The 18,478-nt window shown below is 44.1% G+C and overlaps 1 protein-coding gene across 4 annotated transcripts in view; it reads left to right on the top strand.

The window, feature by feature from the left end:
- The first annotated feature begins 12,049 nt into the window (after nt 1-12,049).
- LOC121924304 (low-density lipoprotein receptor-related protein 2-like) overlaps nt 12,050-18,478 on the top strand; it is a 63,599-nt gene continuing 57,170 nt past the window's right edge. The window contains exons 1-5 of one of the 4 annotated variants that reach the window (XM_042455644.1): nt 12,050-12,066; nt 13,935-14,054; nt 16,039-16,266; nt 17,748-17,861; nt 17,961-18,080. In XM_042455644.1, the coding sequence (XP_042311578.1) occupies nt 14,027-14,054; nt 16,039-16,266; nt 17,748-17,861; nt 17,961-18,080 (490 nt within the window). In that variant the 5' untranslated portion in view covers nt 12,050-12,066; nt 13,935-14,026. Of the gene's footprint in view, nt 12,067-12,340; nt 14,055-16,038; nt 16,267-17,747; nt 17,862-17,960; nt 18,081-18,478 lie in introns of those variants that run through there. The other 3 variants (XM_042455641.1, XM_042455643.1, XM_042455645.1) reach the window with 3 other exon arrangements.

An 18,478-nucleotide genomic window follows, 5' to 3' on the forward strand; every position in this document is an offset into this window, starting at 1 on the left:
GCAACCTGGAGGTCTTGTGATCGTGTTCAGGATTGGGATTCCACACCAGACCAATTCGCAATGAGTTTGAATTGAGCCCCAAAGTGAATTGTGTCAATCCACTTATTTAGCGAACTTGCCAAATCGCCACAAAATGAGGAGTCAGTAAGGATTCAGTTCGCAAGTCCCGCTGAAGGGGCTCACATTTAAAGCTACCAGGTATGAAAATACATTCTCCTTATCATGTCAATGTGAATGGCCCAATCTGCAGAAGCCCCAGATCTGAGCTGCAGAAACCTCGTCTGATAAACGCCTTAGTCTCCAGCTACACTGGATCACTTGTTAAAAGATAAATTAACCATTCAGTGAGACCATTTTAATGGGGACTAGCAATTGGATTTGGTGACTGTAATACAAAATCTTCCCTGTGCATGGTTGAATCGTAATAAAACTTATTAGTAACAGTTTGATCCTGCAAGCATTTTAATAAAACTAAATATTGCTCAATTTAGGCCTCCTCCCAAACACAGTGCTTTGCCATTTAATTCTTTACAAAATTTAGGCCAAAACCAATCTTATTTCTTAAGTAGCAGGATTCAAAATTTTAAATAGATAGTTCCCCAAATTAGCCCATTCTTGTTTTGTGAGTTTTCTTACAGCTACATTTCCAACCAGGGCTCCCATACCTTTAAAAATTATGTGGAAGACCCAGAAAATTAACTGGGTGGCCTTGGAGCAGTTATGCTCTTTCAACCTGACTTATCTCTCACATGGTTGCTGGGAGGACAAATGCGGAAGAAGGAAAGCCATTGTTATTGTGTGCCATTAACTTATTTCCAATTTATGGTGGCCCTAATGCAAACCTATCACAGCAAGATTTGTCAGAGTTTTGGCTTTTTCTTCCTCTACGGCTGAGAGAGTATGGCTTCCCCAAGATGACCCCGTAAGTTTGCATAACCAAACAGGGATTTGAGTCCTGGTCTCCAGGGATATAATCCAAATCCTCAAACTACTATACTCTCATTGAAGGAAAAAGAGGGATGTAACTGTAATTAATAAATAAAGGGGAAACACTGCAGGTGATGTTTTACATGTCAAGCTACACCTGAATTTCCCTCTTTTAAACAACTGTTAAAGGCGCAAGAACCCTGTCCTCTTTTCATTTGGTTAATATTATCTGTAAATATTATTACAGTATTATTAGAGAGCTAGCATGGTCTAGTGGTTTGAATGCTGGACTAGGACTCTGAAAGACCAGGGTTTGAATCCCTGCTCAGCCTTAGGGCTGACCTAAGTTGAAACCTTGGGCAAGTCACACTCTCTTGACCTCAGAAGAAAGTAAAGATAAAACTCCTCTGAATAAATCTTGCCAAGAAAACCCTATGATAAGGTTGTCATATTGTTGAGACAACATGAAGGCATATAACAAACATACAGCTAAGTCACAGAGTGGCCAGATGACAATGAAATCATCTCCTCAACTGTTGTCTCAGCAGGTTTAAACTGACATGCAAACTTCATTGTTCTTGTGTGCCTCCCCATCAATTTCAGCTTATGGCAATCCTATCACAGGGGTTTCTTGGCAAGTTTCTTCAGGGGTGTGTGGTATGGCCACACTCTGAGGCTGAGAGAGTGTGACTTGCCCTAGGTCACACAGTGGCTTTTCATGCTCAAGTGGGGATTTGAACCTTGGTCTCCAGGTTTGAGAGTCAGTGTAGTGAGCATTGGACTATGACTCTGGAGACCGGGGTTTGAATCCCACTTGGTCATGGAAGCCCACTGGGTGACCTTGAGCAAGTCACAGTCTCCCTGCCTCAGAGGAATGGAATGGGAAACCTCCTCTGAACAAATCTTGCCAAGAAAACCCCATGATAGGTTTGCCTTAGGGCTGGCCTAAATTGGAAATGATTTCAAGGCATGCAGCAGCTCCAGAGTGGTCCAAGGCAGAAATTCCCATGTGTAGAAACATACTAGGGATAGCCAGAGCGGTGTAGTGGTTTGAGCATTGGACTACAGCTCTGGAGGCCAGAATTCAAATCCTGGCTCGGCTGTAGAAACCCGCTGCATGACCTTGGGTGAGTCACACTCTCTCAGCCTCAGAAGATACCAGTGGCAAATGTCCTCTGAAGAATCATGATAGGGTCTCCAAAAGTCGGAAACAACTCGAAGGCACACAACAACAGCCAAACTTTTTAAGTCAGCCTTGGACCCTGACTCTAGATCCCATGGTTTGATTCCCAGCTCTGCCATGAAACCCACTGGGTGACCTTGGGCAGGTAGCATGCTCTCAGCATCACGGGAAGGCAAGGGCAAACTGCCTTGCAATCCTGCCAAAAAAAAAAAACCATGATAGGGTTGCAGTAAGTTGGAAGCAAACTGAAAGGACACAGCAGCAGCAGCAACAACAAAGCCTGTGCAATGAAGCTGCTTTTGTTACAGAACCCAGTTTCACAGCGCAAATTAATTAAGAATTAAGCACACTAAATTAGGGGTAACATTCACAGGTCATTAGCTATTAAGATTGCATCATGGGCTGCATCTGCACTGCAGCAGTAATCTGGTTTGGCCCCACTTTGACTGCCATAGCTATGCCATGGCATTCTGAGAATTGTAGTTCCTTGTGGCATTGGTGCTAATAATAATAATAATAATAATAATAATAATAATAATAATAATAAAAGTTTACTTATATCCCGCCCCTTGAGGTCAATCGGGGCGGCTAACAACGATAAAATACAATACATTGTAGATCAAAATTCCCTCCCCCCCTTAAAAAATTATTAAATCAATTATAATTAAAACCAACTAATTAAACAATATTAACACATACACATTATTACAAGACAAAAACAAAACAGAACAAAACAAATAAAACAGTAAACTACGGTAGCATTTCCAAGGAGGACCTTGGGGACTGTCATAAGAACAGGATTCTTGAGGCCAGGGTTATCTATTCCGGAAAGGCCTGCGGGAAGAGATCCGTCTTGACAGCCTTTTTAAAGCTGTCTAAAGATGTCAATTGACGGATCTTGTCCGGCAGGTCGTTCCATAATCTAGGGGCGACTCTATCACAAGATTTTCTTGGCAAGTTTCTTCAACGGAGGTTAGCCATGAGCACCTTCTGAGGCCGAGAGAGTGTGACTTGCCCAAGGTCACACAGTGGTTTTTCATGCTCCTATGGAGATTTGAACCCTGGTCACACCATGGCTTTTCATGCTTGAGTGGGGATTTGAACCTTGGTCTCCAGGGTTGAGAGTCAGTGTGGTGTAGTGGTTTGAGCAGTAGCCTATGGCTCTGGAGACCAAGGTTCGAATCCCAGCTTGGTCGTGTAAACCCACTGGGTGACCTTGAGCAGGTCACACTCTCTCAGCCTCAGAGGGTGGCAATGGCAATGCCCTCTCTGAAGAATCTTGCCAAGAAAATCCTGTGGTTGGGTTGCCTTAGGGTCACTATAAGTGGAAAACAACTTGAAGGGACACAAAAATAACAAAGCTTGTGCATACAGGAGTGACTCCACACTGTCTTATGGCCAGTTAGTCAGGGGTGAAGTTTTAGGATCTGCGTTTCCCTTATTTAGAATTAAGCTCCACCGAGTTACAAGGGGCATTCACTGGGCATCAGCTATTAGGATGGCAATATGCATCCGCACTGCAAAAATAATCCAGTTTGATTCCACTTTGACTGCCATAGCCCCATGCTATGGAGTTCTGGGAATGGTAGCTGTGCCTCAACAAATTATCATTCCTAGAATTCCATAGCATGGAGCCAAGGCAGTCAAAGTGGGGCCAAACTGTATTATTTCTGCAGTGCGGATGCAGCCCTAATCTGACCCCTTGCCCTCATTTCTTCCAAAACCACCCTCTGCACTGCAGCAGCTTCTGTCACGGAAGTAAGTGTGCTCAGGATGATTGCCAGGTGAAACAATCAAAGCAGGGTGAACAAGCTGATTGGCTCTTACCTGCGCTGGTCTCATCCAATGGGGTTCTTGTGCGGGGGATATAAGCTGTCCAGGGACTTTGTCTTCTTAATAAGCTTTTTCTCTCTTGCTGATCTGCTCTCCTCTCCTTTTAGTGTGCCTGGAATGAGGCACTTTCGGCTCCAGATCCTCCTGCTTTTGGCTGCCTGGGGCACTTGGGGTGGCTTGTTACCTGTCCCAGGTAAGCTTTCAGTGGGGCTTTTGCCAGGGAGAGATGGAAGATGCCTTAAGGCTGGAGGGTGGAGATCTCTGTCTGGATTGGGGTATCATAAAAATACTTCTGGCCACCGGCTGGTTTGGTGGGGGGAAAGGATTACGTGCAGAGTGACCAGATGTTCTTCTTTTCCAGGACGGGTCTTCCATTTCTGGCTTCTGTCCAGGAGGAATTCTAAAATGTCCTCCATTTGGAGCATGGAGAAGAAGCATGAACTTATATTTCTATGAGTGTTTTTTGAGTTTTTTATTGGTCATGTTCTCCATTTTTTTTGAAGCTCCTACATTTTTGTGGTGCCTTTTCTTCCTAGTAGTTGAGACAACTGGTCCATACTGGTTAGGTGACACTCCAGTGACAAATATTCACTTAAACTAGTGGGATGTGCTGTTTTTGAACCAAGGCACCTAGGGTTGAATTCTGCTAGGATGGCTAAATAGACCTTTCTGTTGGCATTGGCAGAGTCAGAGTGGTGTAGTGGGCTATGACTCTCTCAGCTTTAGAGAATGGAGATTTCAGTCCGCTGAAGAAACTTGCCAAGAAAACCCCATGATAGCTTCACCTTCAAGGCACATAACAACAACAACAACAACAACAACAACACTGGCATTGGGAACTTTTGGTGTACCAATTGGCCATGGTGGAAAGGGACCTTAGTAACTTGCTTGTGAGCTTTCTAGAAGGGTCTGTATGGTCACTGTAGGAAAGAAGATGCTGGGTTTAGGTAACCCATCTTCCTTCGGTTTGGTGTTCTCCAAATATGGTGTCAAACATGTTGCCGGCTGGGGTATGATGGGAGTTGTAGTCCAACGTGAACAATATCCAGATTGCAGAAGGTTGTAATAGATGTTCTGTGGGTGATGTTTAGCAGACTTTCATCTTCTTGAAACATTCCCTTCCATTTTTGGTTCTTGGGCAAGTCACGGATCTTTGTGTTTTGCTCCTGACCTTGTCATAATCGGTGGCTTCATAATCCCCTGTTTGGATTGCATACAACTGTTTGTTTCTGACCATCCCTGTCTGTTTCTGCAGATTATGGCACCTCCTGTAACACCTCTCTCCAAGCTGCCTGTGGAGATAAATGCATTCCTTTGGCATGGCTTTGTAATGGAGAACAGGAATGTCCTGACGGCTCAGATGAGCAATGTGGTAAGTCTCTCAGAAATAAGATGGCTCTGAAAGACACTTTTATAAGCAAGTGATGGGATATAGAGACTTATGGCCAGTAGTGGTTTGAGCACTGGACTATGACAAGTCAGACCAGGGATTGAATCCTAGCTCTGCCATGCAAACCCACTTGGTGATCTTGGTCAAGTCACACACTCTCAGCCTTACAGGATGGCAATGGCAAACCCCTCCGAAGAAACTTGCCAAGAAAATCCCATGATACAATTCAAAAGAATAATACAATATAAATATCCAAAAAGGAACACCTTGGTGTCGCTGGAAAATGGAAATGACTTGAAGGCACACAACAACACTAATAAACATTTGGGGATAGATTTGGCAGTAGCCTTTATTGTTTATGGCAGCCTGTTTCAGGTAATAAGTGAAACTGGTAGCCTCTTTGTCACATCCTGAATGCCTATATGCCCGGATTATTTGTCCCATGTGTACACACTTGTCTAAGTCTCTTTCCACTTAGGGTTGCCATAATTCTCTACAATAAACTGGGACAAAATGTAGGACAAAATTTAGACCAAAATATAGGACAATTGTAGGATAAAATTTAGCCCAAAATGTAGGACATGTAAGGTCCTCCATTTTTCTGAAATGTCCTACATTCTGGTCTAAATTTTATCCAATTGTCCTATATTTTGGTCTAAATTTTGTCCTACATTTTGTCCTGGTTTATAGTAGAGCCCTGGTGGCGCAGTGGTTAAATGCCTGCACTGCAGCCATTCACTCAAAACCACAAGGTTGCGAGTTCAAGACCAGCAAAAGGGCCCAAGCTCGACTCAGGCTTGCATCCTTCCGAGGTCGCTAAAATGAGTACCCAGACTGTTGGGGGCAAATTAGCTTACTTGCTAATTAGCTTACTTACTGTTCACCGCTATGATCTTTGGAATAGCGGTATATAAATAAAACAAATTATTATTATTATTAGAGAATTATGGCAACCCTATTTCCATTAGGAGTTTCCAGATTATGCTTTGTTTGCACTGCTTTGAAAGGCAAAGTGGGCAGCTTTGATGTTGGTGGAGTAGTGGATTTACTCTGGGTAATAGTGTGAGCTTAACAGGAGCTATCTTAGAATAGGTTCTTTAAATTTCCTTTAACTATGTTCCTTCCATTATCATTGTCATCATATTTATAGTATTTGTAACCTATGTTTCCCCCCAAAATTGGGACTCAAAGTGACTTGCAATTCAAAAGAACAATATAATACAAATACTGTATCCAAAAAGGAATACACTACTGAAATAGAATTAAATTATTCACAGTATTGACTCAATTCAGACCTCAAGTTAAAAGAATAAAATAGTTCAGTTAAAACAATACAGTACCCCTAACTTGTTTTAAAACTTGCGATCCTTAATAGCAAGCTGCCCAGGGCTTGGGTCACCTTGCTTTCAGTTTCAGAGCAAAACCCATAGTGGGTTTATTATCCCACTGATGTTGAATCTGTCCTGCTTGTCACCTGAGGGGACCTAAGTGTCTTGCACAGAATTTTTTGAAGTATAGGGTGGTCTATGATCTGCAAAGTAGCCCAGGATCATCTGATCCATTTGTGAGTGAATGTTGAAATTCTTGCCATATTCTCCACTCCCCTGTAGCTAAATCTCATTAGCAAGAGGCTAAGGAGTTGATTGAGGCAGGCACAATGCTTTAGATCAGCGGTTCCCAACCTTTATTGGGCCACGACCCCCATTGGGGATGAAAGTCCCACCCGTGGCCCCCCTGATAGGTTGGGAGGCCAGGAAGGGGCGAGATTTTCGGCTGCATACAAGCCCCGAGCAGCTTTGCGGCCAGAACCCCGCCCTTCCCAGCCACCCAACCAATTAGGAGGCCACCAGGGGAGAAGGGGCAGGACTTCCGGCCTCAAAGGCCTCTGGGGCTTGTAGTCCCTCCCCTTCTCCTCATGGTTGCCTGGCAGCCGCGGAGAGAAGAGGGGAGGAAGCCCTGACCGTCCCTTCCTCCCTGCGGCTGTCGTGCAGCCGCGGGAAGGAAGAGGAGGAGGAGGGACCCTCCCCTTCCTTCCTCCCCGCGGGGTGTCAGACAGCCGCGAGGAGGAGAGGGACCCCCGCCTCCATTCCCTGCCTCCCGTGGGTGCTTGCACCCGCGGGAAGGAAGGGAAGAGGAGAGGCCGGGCCCCTCCTCCATTCCCTTCCTCCTTGCGCGTGCCTGTGCCAGCGCGGGCACTCGCAGGGAGAAGGGAAAGGAGGGAGCCCCGTCCCCTTCCCCCTTGCCATGCCTGCTCCAGCGCCGGCACCCCGTGGGGAGAAGGGGAGGCGACCCCCAGGTTGGGACCCCCTGCTTTAGATTAATCTGATGAGAGTTGTCCCTTTCTTCATGCAGTGGACAGTCAGCATCGTGACTTATGAGAAACATGTTGTTGCACACTGGTCATGCTCTTTTCACTTGGCTGTATGCACTTGTGGGAGTGATGAAGCATACCAGAAAAGCTCTATCCAGAGTTTTTTCAGTGTTGTATCTAAACAGGGACTCCTTGCAAGCTGGAATCGTAAGCCAAGAACAAACCCTGTCTGTGATTCTGACTTGTTAGGACAGCAAGCAGATAGGAATCTTGATTCCAAACTGATGATAAGTAATCCACAGACAGAAAGGGTTCTTGCCTTGTTTGGGTGCTTCTGCTGGCTGGAAGAGCCAAGTGGGGTGAGAATGTGTTTTCTCTTTTCCAGTTGGCCCCATTCCCACTTGCCCATTTTCCTGGGTGGGACCGGGCAGATCCGCCTCCTCCCAAATCTCTCCGGAAACAAGTGCCCACTATAATTTACTTTAATCAGGGTAATTTAACCCTGAATAGCCATTGCAGCTCTTTGCGGAGAGTTCACATTTGCAGGTACCAGTTTAAAAGAAGGCTCCTTTGCTGTCAATCAAATTCAGTTCCACTTTCGTCAAGGTGACGTTTCCTACAGCAATTGGGCAATCGGTTGGGTGTTTCCCCCTCCTTTTTTAAAAAAAAAACTGGCAGCAGGGTGCGCATATTCTGTCAAATTTAAAAACCTCCAGGTGTGTGTGTGTTGTGTGTATTTGGGTCACTACAGATTATGGATCTACCTCTGCCTCCGTTTTCAACCCCAAAATGCAATCCATGCGACCTCAGAATGGCTCATACACATACAGTAATAATAGCAGTAATGATAATAATAAATTCCTCACCTCGGAATGCCATCTTTTCATCCTTTGCTTTCCCTCAGCCACCCCAGAATTCCTTACAGACACATACAGTAGCAAAAGCATTCTGTATCAATTTGCCAAATTAAAAGAGAAACATTTGTAACATTCGCATTGTAGTATTTTTGCATTTAAAAAATAATTTAGAAAAAAAGCCTCTTGCAAAGTGAGCTGCCGTGCTGGAAGCAAGCAAATGAAAGGGAAATGTAGCACAAGCACACACACATTCTAGCTATCTATACATATCACCCTGTAGCAAAAAGCATTCGCATAGTCTGTCAAAAATAAAAAATAAAAAGAGAGAAAGCTGCCTGTGAGAGGGAGACTTGTTCCATTCTGTGCCCTCCCTCTGACCTACTCTGATCTTGACCCTTCATCCTGCTCCTTCCTTCTCCTCCTTCCGAGTCTGCCCTTCATGGCCCCCTTCTTTCCTCCGGCTCCTTCATCCTTATCCTTTGCCCCAATGAAGGGGAGGCATGTTCCGCCCCCCTCTGACCTAAATCCCTCCCCTGAACTTGACCTGAACATGATTGGGGACAAGTTCATATTTGCCGGACCCATTTCCCCCCAAAAGATACAGCTTTTACCCTGCTTTCAAAAGACTTGTGCCAAGGGGCATTTGCCCTTGAATGGGTGTGAAAGCCTTGTTTTTGCTTGTGGAAGGATCGGGGCCAATATGATCTTCCTGTGGTTAATCCGGGTTCTGATCTGGGGTAAAAGATAGTCTGAATGGTCCCTAAGTGAATATTAATAAACCTGATAGGAAATCCTTCTCAATGCCACAGGTGGCATAGGCGAGCACCTGAAATCCCTGGCATGCTGAGTGGATCTGACCTGTACCTCAGTTTGCCCCATGAGCATTTGGCACTGCATTGGTGCTAACTCACAACAAAGCAGCATAGATTGTTCTTACATTTGCTTCTTATATGTAATTGAATACTTTCACATCATTTGCTTGCATGTTTACGAGTGGCTTTAGTGAACTGGACCTGGGAAAAGAGCTATTTTGCCCCTGAGCAATAAGGTCTCATTACCTGTTCACTAGCATTCTTTTACCCCTTATTGAAACATATCTATTGTGGATGCTGATTGGTTAGAAAACACCCTAAAGTAAGAGGGTCCTTTTGGACAATCATAATAATAAAAATAAATACAGATGCTGGTGAAACATCAAGAAGAAACTCTTTTAGAACATGGCCACATAGCCTGAAAACCCCACAAAAAGCAATAAATATTACTGCTAGAAATAATATCCAACCCTTTCTCTAAAATTGGGATTCAAGGTGGCTTACAACCCAAACTAAAAACATACAAGAAGTGAACAATTAGAGTTCAATTCATGGTACTGAAACAATTTAAAAAAACATTTGAAAAATAAAAAATGCAATTAATATGTGGCCGCCCGATTCATCAGGCAGGCCGTGTTGCCTCCGGGAGCTTTGGCGCTGCAAGGCTGCAAACGGGCTTGGTCGTGCCTCAGTGTGCCTTGCTGGGGTGCTCAGGCCTGGGATTGGTGGCCAGGGTGGAAATGGACATCCGCCTCCCGAGGCCTCTCCGGGAGGCGTGGGGTCCCTCTCTATGGTCTCCCTGGGACCTCCAGGGCGGGCGATTCGTCGACTGGCCTTGGGCGCGGGGCGACTTCCCTCCTGTCTCTTCCCACATACTGGCTTATTTAAGGCCACATGGCTTCCTGCTTGGAGCCATTTTGCTGCTCGCTGCTATTGCTGCTCAGTGCCATCTGCTGCTCGGTGCCATTTGCTGCTCGCTGCTATTGCTGCTCAGTGCCATCTGCTTCTCGGTGCCATTTGCTGCTCGCTGCTGTTGCCGCTCGATGCCATCTGCTGCTTGGCTCTAGAGCTCAAGGCTTGACTCTTTTCCTGGCTTTAGGCTATAGAATTCTGGGAGTTGGAGTTTGTTGTGGGGCCCAGAGCACATGACTTGACTTTTTCTGGCTGGCTATGGAATTATGGGAGTTGAAGTTTGTTGTGGGGCCCAGAGCTCAATGTTTGACTCTTTCTGGCTGGCTTTGGAATTCTGGGATTTGAAGTTTGTTGAGGAGCCCAGAGCTCAGGCTGGACTCTTTTCCTGGCTCAGGTCATGCTATTTTGAGAGTTGGAGTTTGTTGAGGGCCCAGAGCACTTGGCTTGACTCTTTCTGGCTGGTTATGGAATTCTGGGAGTTGGAGTTTGTTGTGGGGCCCAGAGTGCCAGGCTTGACTCTTTCCAGGCTGTTGGCTATGGAATTCTTAGAATTGGAGTTTGTTGTGGAGCACAGAACAAAAGCTTGACTCTTTCTGGCTGGGTATGGAATTCTGGTAGTTGGAGTTTGTTGTGGGGCCCAGAGCTCAAGCTGGACTCTTTTCCTGGCGCAGGCCATGCAATTCTGGGAGTTGGAGTTTGTTGTGGGCCCAGAGGGCAAGGCTTGACTGTTCCTGGCTGGCTATGGAATTCTGGGAGTTGGGGTTTGTTGTGGGGCCCAGAACTCTGTGCTTGACTCTTTCCTGGCTCTTGGCTATGGAATTCTGGAGTTTGAATTTGTTGTGGAGTCCAGAGCTCAAAGCTTGACTCTTTATGGTTGGCTAAGGATTTCTGGGATTTAGAGTTGTTGGGGGCCCACAGCTCAGGCATAACACCTTTCTGGTTGGCTATGGAATTATGGGAGTTAAAGTTTGTGGGTGGAGCCCAGAGCTTATGGCTTGGCTTTTTCCTTGCTGGCTATGGAATTATGGGAGTCGGGTTTTCTGGGGGCCCAAAGCTTTGGGCTGGACTCTTTCCTGGCTCAGGCTATTTTATTCTGGGAGTTGGAATTTGTTGTGGGGCCCAGAGCTACAGGCTTGACTCTTTTTGGGCAGGCTTCCCAGCAGGGCCTCCAATCTGGATGCTCTGCCCAATCAACTGCTGGCATTTGGAATGGATCGGCCAACTCTGATGCCAAAAGATCTGGGGGCCTTAGTTAATTTGCTGATGTCCTGCCTTCACTTTCCATTTGCTTTATCTGCTTTCCACCCACATGCCCTCCTCTTAGGGATTGCTTGTTATTGCTGTTTGGCCTGGATCGGTTTTGCCTACCAATTGTCAGATCTTGGATTTTCTGCTGTGATAGATACCTATTGCCGTGATTCCAGATGTATCTGTGCTACTGATGGCTATTTGGCATTTGGGCTTTCCTCCTGAACATGTGGAAGACATTCAAAATGGTCCGACAACTGCTTAGTCACTATCTGGAATATTGCAGATTCAGTTTTGATGGGCTGGTACAGGTTGAGGGAATTCACTGGCTGTGCTGCCTGCCCTTGGACTCTGGTGCTGGACTTTTGTGCTTGGGGTGGTAGAATCATAGAATCGTAGAGTTGGAAGAGACCACTAGGGCCATCCAGTCCAACCCCCTGCCATGCAGGAAATCCAAATCAAAGCATTCCTGACAGATGGCCATCCAGCCTCTGTTTAAAGACCTCCAAGGAAGGAGACTCTATCACCCTCCGAGGGAGTGCGTTCCACTGTCGAACAGCCCTTACTGTCAGGAAGTTCCTCCTAATGTTGAGGTGGAGTCTCTTTTCCTGTAGCTTGCATCCATTGTTCCGGGTTCTGTTCTCTGGAGCAGAAGAAAACAAGCTTGTTCCCTCCTCAATATGACATCCCTTCAAATATTTAAACAGGGCTATCATATCACCCCTTAACCTTCTTTTCTCCAGGCTAAACATCCCCAGCTCCCTAAGTTGTTCCTCATAGGGCATGGTTTCCAGACCCTTCACCATTTTTGTCGCCGTCCTTTGGACATGCTCCAGTTTCTCAATGTCCTTTCTGAATTGTGGCGCCCAGAACTGGACACAATGTTAGGATTGGCGGAAGGCGTTCCTGTGGAATGGCCTTTTGTCGCGGCAGCATAGGTCATGGATCTGGTGGGTGTGGTTTCCAGGGCTGCGTAGCACTGGTTCGGGAGTCCCTTTGGGACACGGGAGCGCTGAGGGCATGTGTTGTGGCCATTGTGGGGGCCACAGCATGACAGCGTATCCTGGTGACTAGGGGTTTGATTAAATACATGCAATCGGATGGTTGCATGGACGAATATATGACGTTCTCTTAGCTCCTAGGCCATCCCGAAGCCTGGCTGTTACCAGGTATTACGGTTCATCATACAACAGCGGGTTGTATGATGATCCAGATCCAGACCTCATGCTTTGGGCCAACCCTACTTTGCTAGCTGGTTGCTTAATAAAGCTGTGGCCTTTCCTCCATATTGCTGGCTCCTGTTTTTCTCGTAGCGGTGGCCTCCCAGGCAAAAGCTTTCTAGTTTTTACAGAACCATCTTTTTAAAAAATGCCATCCTTTAAAAATTGTATGTTTTAAAATCCTGCTGGAATAAAATGGTCTTTGCCTGGTGAAGGAATGATAGCAAGGAAGGGGTGATTCTTGCCTCCCTAGGAAGGCAATTCAGACTCACAGCTTAGGGGCAGCCACCGAAAAGACCCTCTCTTATGTCCCCACCAACCAGGGTGACCAAATAGTATACTTGCAAAGGAGGACAAGGCACCATGAAATGTAGAACATTCAACAAAAATGTAGGATACCAGGATACCAAATCAAAGCAAAAAACACTCATATAAATCTGAATTCATGCTTCTTGCTCATGCTCAAAATGGAGGGCATTTTGGAATTCCTCCTGGACAGAAGCCTGAAATATAGGACATATCCTGGAAAAGGAGGACACCTTTTCACCTTCCCACCAACCATGGTAGGGCTGAGAGAAGGACCTCTCCTGAGGATCTCAGGACCTGGGTAGGATCATACAGGGAGATTGTTAGCCTAGACCTAAGCTGTTCAGAGCTTTATTGGTCATAACCAGTACTTAGAATTGTGCCTAGAAACAGACTGACAGCCACCAAAGCTGCTGTAGTGGGGGCATTGTATAGTCTCCTTATACCAGCTCTGTATACCAGCGGAAATTTCTGAAAACAATCTTCAAGGCAGCTTCCTGTATAGCATTTTGTGTGTGTCATGTGCCTTCAAGTCATTTCCAACTTACGGTGAACCTAAAATGAAGCCATTATGGGGTTTTCTTGACAAGATTTGATCAGAGTGGGTTTGCCAGTGCCTTTCTCTGAGGCTGAGAGTGTGTGACTTGCCAATAGCCTAAATGGGATACAACCAGACCATGTGCCACTGGCCAGAATAGTCATCTGAAGGGACAGTTGCAGTTGTTGCACAAGCTTTAATTGTGCAAATGTACTCCATGGTCACTGCAGAAATCTGGGTCTCTAGATTCAAGAACGAGTCCAGAAGGATACTCAGACTGTGAAGATGCATCTTCAGGGGGAGTGTAACACCAATCCGAAACAGGATGAGTCAAACAAAAACTTAAGGGAAATGGTTTGGTGAAACATACTTGACTGACTTTAATTCTTCTCTTCAGATGAGGAATGTCATGGTGATCCCACTGCCTGGCAGTGCAATGATGGAAAGTGTATTGCTGTCTCCTGGCTTTGTGATGGAATCAGTGACTGCATGGATGGCTCCGATGAAAAGAATTGTGGTATGTAGACAAAACATTTAAACAAAATTGCCAGGTAGCTAAAGAAATCCATTACTATATGTGACACAGATGCCACTTGCCCAACACTTATAATAATAATAATTTCTTGCTCACCTCTTCCAATGGATCGAGGCAGGGAACAATGACAAGGAACAGAGAAACAACATCAATTAAAAGGCATCAGTTAAAATACACATCAGTTTAAAATGACAAATAACATATCCACATATTTAAAAGATCCACATTTAAAATTCACAATTTAAAAATCATCTGGATAAGTCTGCTGGAAGAAACTGTTCTTCAATGCTGTTTTAAATTCAGAATATTGAATCTCTTCTGGCAGGTTATTCCACAGTCTAGGGGCGGCTGAAGAAAAAGTCCTCTGACTTTTTGTGTTCCAGCAGTACAGTTCTTGAATCCATGGAAGCACTCTGCATAGGAATTTCAATGGATTAGTTGTTCAGCAGATACCCTAATTTCTGCTCACACATTTATTTATTGGATTTATATCCTGCTTGCCTCCCAAAATGGGATGCATAGGAAACCAATAGAACATGGGATATTTCCCTTCAGATTGGTTGGATAGTCCTTGCCCTGTGTGCCAGTTTCTTCTGATACCAGGTCTGCAGTCCCTATGAGCACTGCAGAGTAAAGTTTACTGAACACAGGGATTTATTTCAGAACAAACATATCTAGAACTAAGCTGTCTGCCTTGACACTGCTTACTCGGCATGTGGCAACTGTAGAACTACCTGCCAGATCATCTAAACTAAAATTAATAACGGCTCTACTATTTGGTCTGAGACTAAAATGATTGTTTTATACCATGTTTTTAATATTTTATTGGAATTATTGAATTGTACCTATAATTATACTTACACTGTGTGGTAATAATAATAATAATTTTTATTTATAGACCGCTATTCCGCAGTGATCATAGCGGTGTACAATAAAATTCCAAAACAATACAAAAAATTGCAAGGCCTCTCTCCCCCTCAAGATGGTGGTTGGAGGAGGGCTCTTTTTCTTCCAGGCCAGGCCTCTCTCCCCCTCAAGATGGTGGTTGGAGGAGGGCTCTTTGTCTTCCAGGCCAGGCCTCTCTCCCCTTCAAGATGGTAATATGATACATATATATTGACTGTACCTGTAAACCGCTTTGATCTTGCTGGAAAAGCAGTATATAAATAAAGTTTTATTATTATTATTAAAAGGAAGTGGGATTAATGCTGGCATTCTTCAACATTTCAGGGCACACTGTTAGAGGAAGGCATGGTACAAGCTCTTAAATAGTATAATGGAGTAGGATATGTTGTTCTGGCTTCATTTGTGATGCTTGTCTCAACACTGGGGATACAGAAGTTTTTGTTTTTCAAGCCAACACTTGCACTCACAAGCAGATTAGTTTAAAGATGCATCAATCCCAGAACCAACTGGAACATGCTGGAGATCATGTGAATCAACAGCTTGAATATCAGAGCTGGAAGACATTTTCTGAATGAGTACATCCTTGTTCTGAATCCTGGATGTTCATTGTGTTTTTGAGCCATTTCTTCTCCTCATCCATGCTGTTTCTGAACCCAGTTTGTCCTTGTTCCACATATACCTGACTAGCCAGAGTGAAAGCTATTTTAGGAAGAATAACCTTTCTTAATTATGAAGTCAAAATGCTGAAGTGTGGGTATGGGTTCACATCTTTTAGAGTGCTGGAGGCATTCACTGAACAACACAGGGATGTCTGGAGGCTGCTTTATTGTTGCTGTTGCCCATATTTGCTTCATGATTCTAACTAAGAAGGGGAAAGTACTGTCTATGGGCCACATGTAGTTCTCAGATTGTTCCCCAAAACTGAAAAAATAAGAGATGAAAAATTCCCTAAAATGCTCACAAAAGTCTTTCTAGTGGCTGGTGGTGAGAATGACAGTGTTTAAACCACAGATCACATGAATGAACTCTGAAGAAATAACCTCTTCTAATATCATTGCAGTTTGTGCAGAGAAAAAGGTCAAATGCCAAGGAAGTGATCAATGCATTGATCCGTGGGAAATCTGTGATCAGCATAAGGACTGTGAAGATGGCTCAGATGAAGCAAACTGTCCTCCAAATAGTTGCCTGGCTGGCCAGTGGCAATGTAAGAACAAAGTATGTGTTATGGAAGACTGGAAGTGCAATGGCATTGACAACTGTGGAGACAACTCAGATGAAGAAGTTTGTGGTAAGCAATGTGGCGTGGTTAGAACATGTGCCTGTTGAGTATTCATTTTAACATTCTATATCTTAAACCTGCATAGGCTCCTTGGAGTAGTGGGAATTAAGAGGCTGTGGGATCACAACATTTAGTAGATGAGCTGGGTTAATCCCATGATAGGTCAGATATAAGTATTTAGTTATTTTTATATTGTTGTTGTTACTCTTGATGACAAACTTAAAAGTACCCAGTTCATTAAGATTCAGTTTTTCAAAAGCCTGAATAGGCATCACCTTGGAAGCAATTTCTTGACCCCAAACATGTGGAATTCCACGCTGCTGAGGGATTTAAAAACTTACATGAGAAATTCTGTACAAGCATTTCAATGATTACCTTGAGTTTGCCATCAGTATATACAGTTGGCCTTCCATATCCACAGATTCTTTATGCACAGATTTAAGCATCTATGGCTTGAAATTATTAAAAAATACATAAATTCCAAATAGCCAACCTTGATTTTGCCATTTTATATAAGAGGCACCATTTTGCTATGCCACTGTATATAACGGGACTTGAATGTCCACAGATTTTGGTATCCATGGGTGGGGGGTCCTGGAACCAAACCACAGTGGATACCAAGGGAACACTGTCTTAACACTTAAGAATACAGTATAGCAGGTTCAATTCAGACTAGGCCTAACATATTATTATTGTTATTGTTATTATTATTATTAACATTAACAGTGCCTACTGTGAATGGACAGCTGGAAATGAAGGATAATTCTTTCCTACAGAGGTCTTACACAGACACAACTATTAATTGACCTGTAACTTACTAACAAAGAATGTTGACTGGAGGCCAGCTTAACTGAATGCCTAGGAAAGCTGATACCAACTTCTGCTGAGAATGCAGCATTGTTATCTCAGCTCTATTTACCTCAGAAGACCATACTAGACACATATCCAGGGTTGAAACTGTTAAAACACTTGATCAGCATCTTGAATGAATCTCACATGAAGCATCTCTAGTGCCTGGGTATCAAATGGGTTCCTCTGGCTGCAGTTGCACTTGGCCAGCATAATGAACTCTGTCCAGCATAGAAGCGAATGAGTCTCAGACTGAACACACCACTGGTCTTTGGCAGGATTTATTGTCTTGGTCTCAGATTACAGTTGTCTCTCTGTATCTATGGATTTTTTTAATTCATGGCTTGGAGCATCTATTCTAAGGCGTGAAAATATTCATAAAATATATAAATTACAAAAATCTAAAATTGATTTTGCCATTTTATATAAGGGACACCATTTTACTATCCACTATAGTTAATGGGATTTGAACATGCATGGATTGTGGTATCCATGGGTATCCTAGAACCAAACGCCAGTGGATACCAAGGGCCCACTGTACTTTTCTTTTATCTGTTGTGTTCTTCTGTTTGGAAATAAATAAAACAAAGCACATTTTAGCAGTGTCAAAAATTCTAACTAAATTGGACTTCTGAACACAGCATCCTGCCCTGGAGGAATGATCAACTGTGATAAGGGGAAATGCATCCTGGAGTCCCTAGTGTGCAATGGAGTGGCAGACTGTGTAGATGGTACAGATGAGCCCAGCACTTGCGGTAAGGAAACTTCTCCTCTCTAAAGCTTGTAATAACTAGTATTCTACGCAATAGAACTGATACCTTTCTAAGCAGTTAACTCTTGCTCTGAACTTCTAGGCAAAAACTGCTCTCTTAACAATGGAGGATGCATGGACAAATGTACGGAGACTTCCTGGGGTGTGAGGTGTTCATGTGATCCAGGCTGGAGTCTGCACGCTAATGGTCAAAACTGTACAGGTAAAATAAAATAGGCATGTTTTATTTAGGACTAAAGAGGAGTCTCATAAAACTGTAGGCTTTCAGTCAAAGTGGACACACCACAGAACGTTTTGGGGTGCCATGACAAAATTAGGAAATGGAATATTTGCCAAGAATAGCATGAAAACTGTATTTCATAGCTTAATGGGCAAGTAGACATTCCCCCTAGGAGCCCTGATGATATCCCCATGGAATTGTAGAGAATTCCTAATTGTTAGCTACTGCTGCAGTAGTCTTACAGCTTTTCACTCTGTATATAGTTCCTGGCTTTAGAAGTAAAGCAGAGTGAAGCCCTAGTATTTTAAAGTGTCAGGAAGTGAGTATAGGGTTATGGGGACTCAAAAGTAATGAGATATAATAGTATGGGGTATAATAGT

Source organism: Sceloporus undulatus, chromosome 2, assembly GCF_019175285.1.
Source record: "Sceloporus undulatus isolate JIND9_A2432 ecotype Alabama chromosome 2, SceUnd_v1.1, whole genome shotgun sequence".
Classification (NCBI taxonomy): Eukaryota; Metazoa; Chordata; class Lepidosauria; order Squamata; family Phrynosomatidae; genus Sceloporus; species Sceloporus undulatus.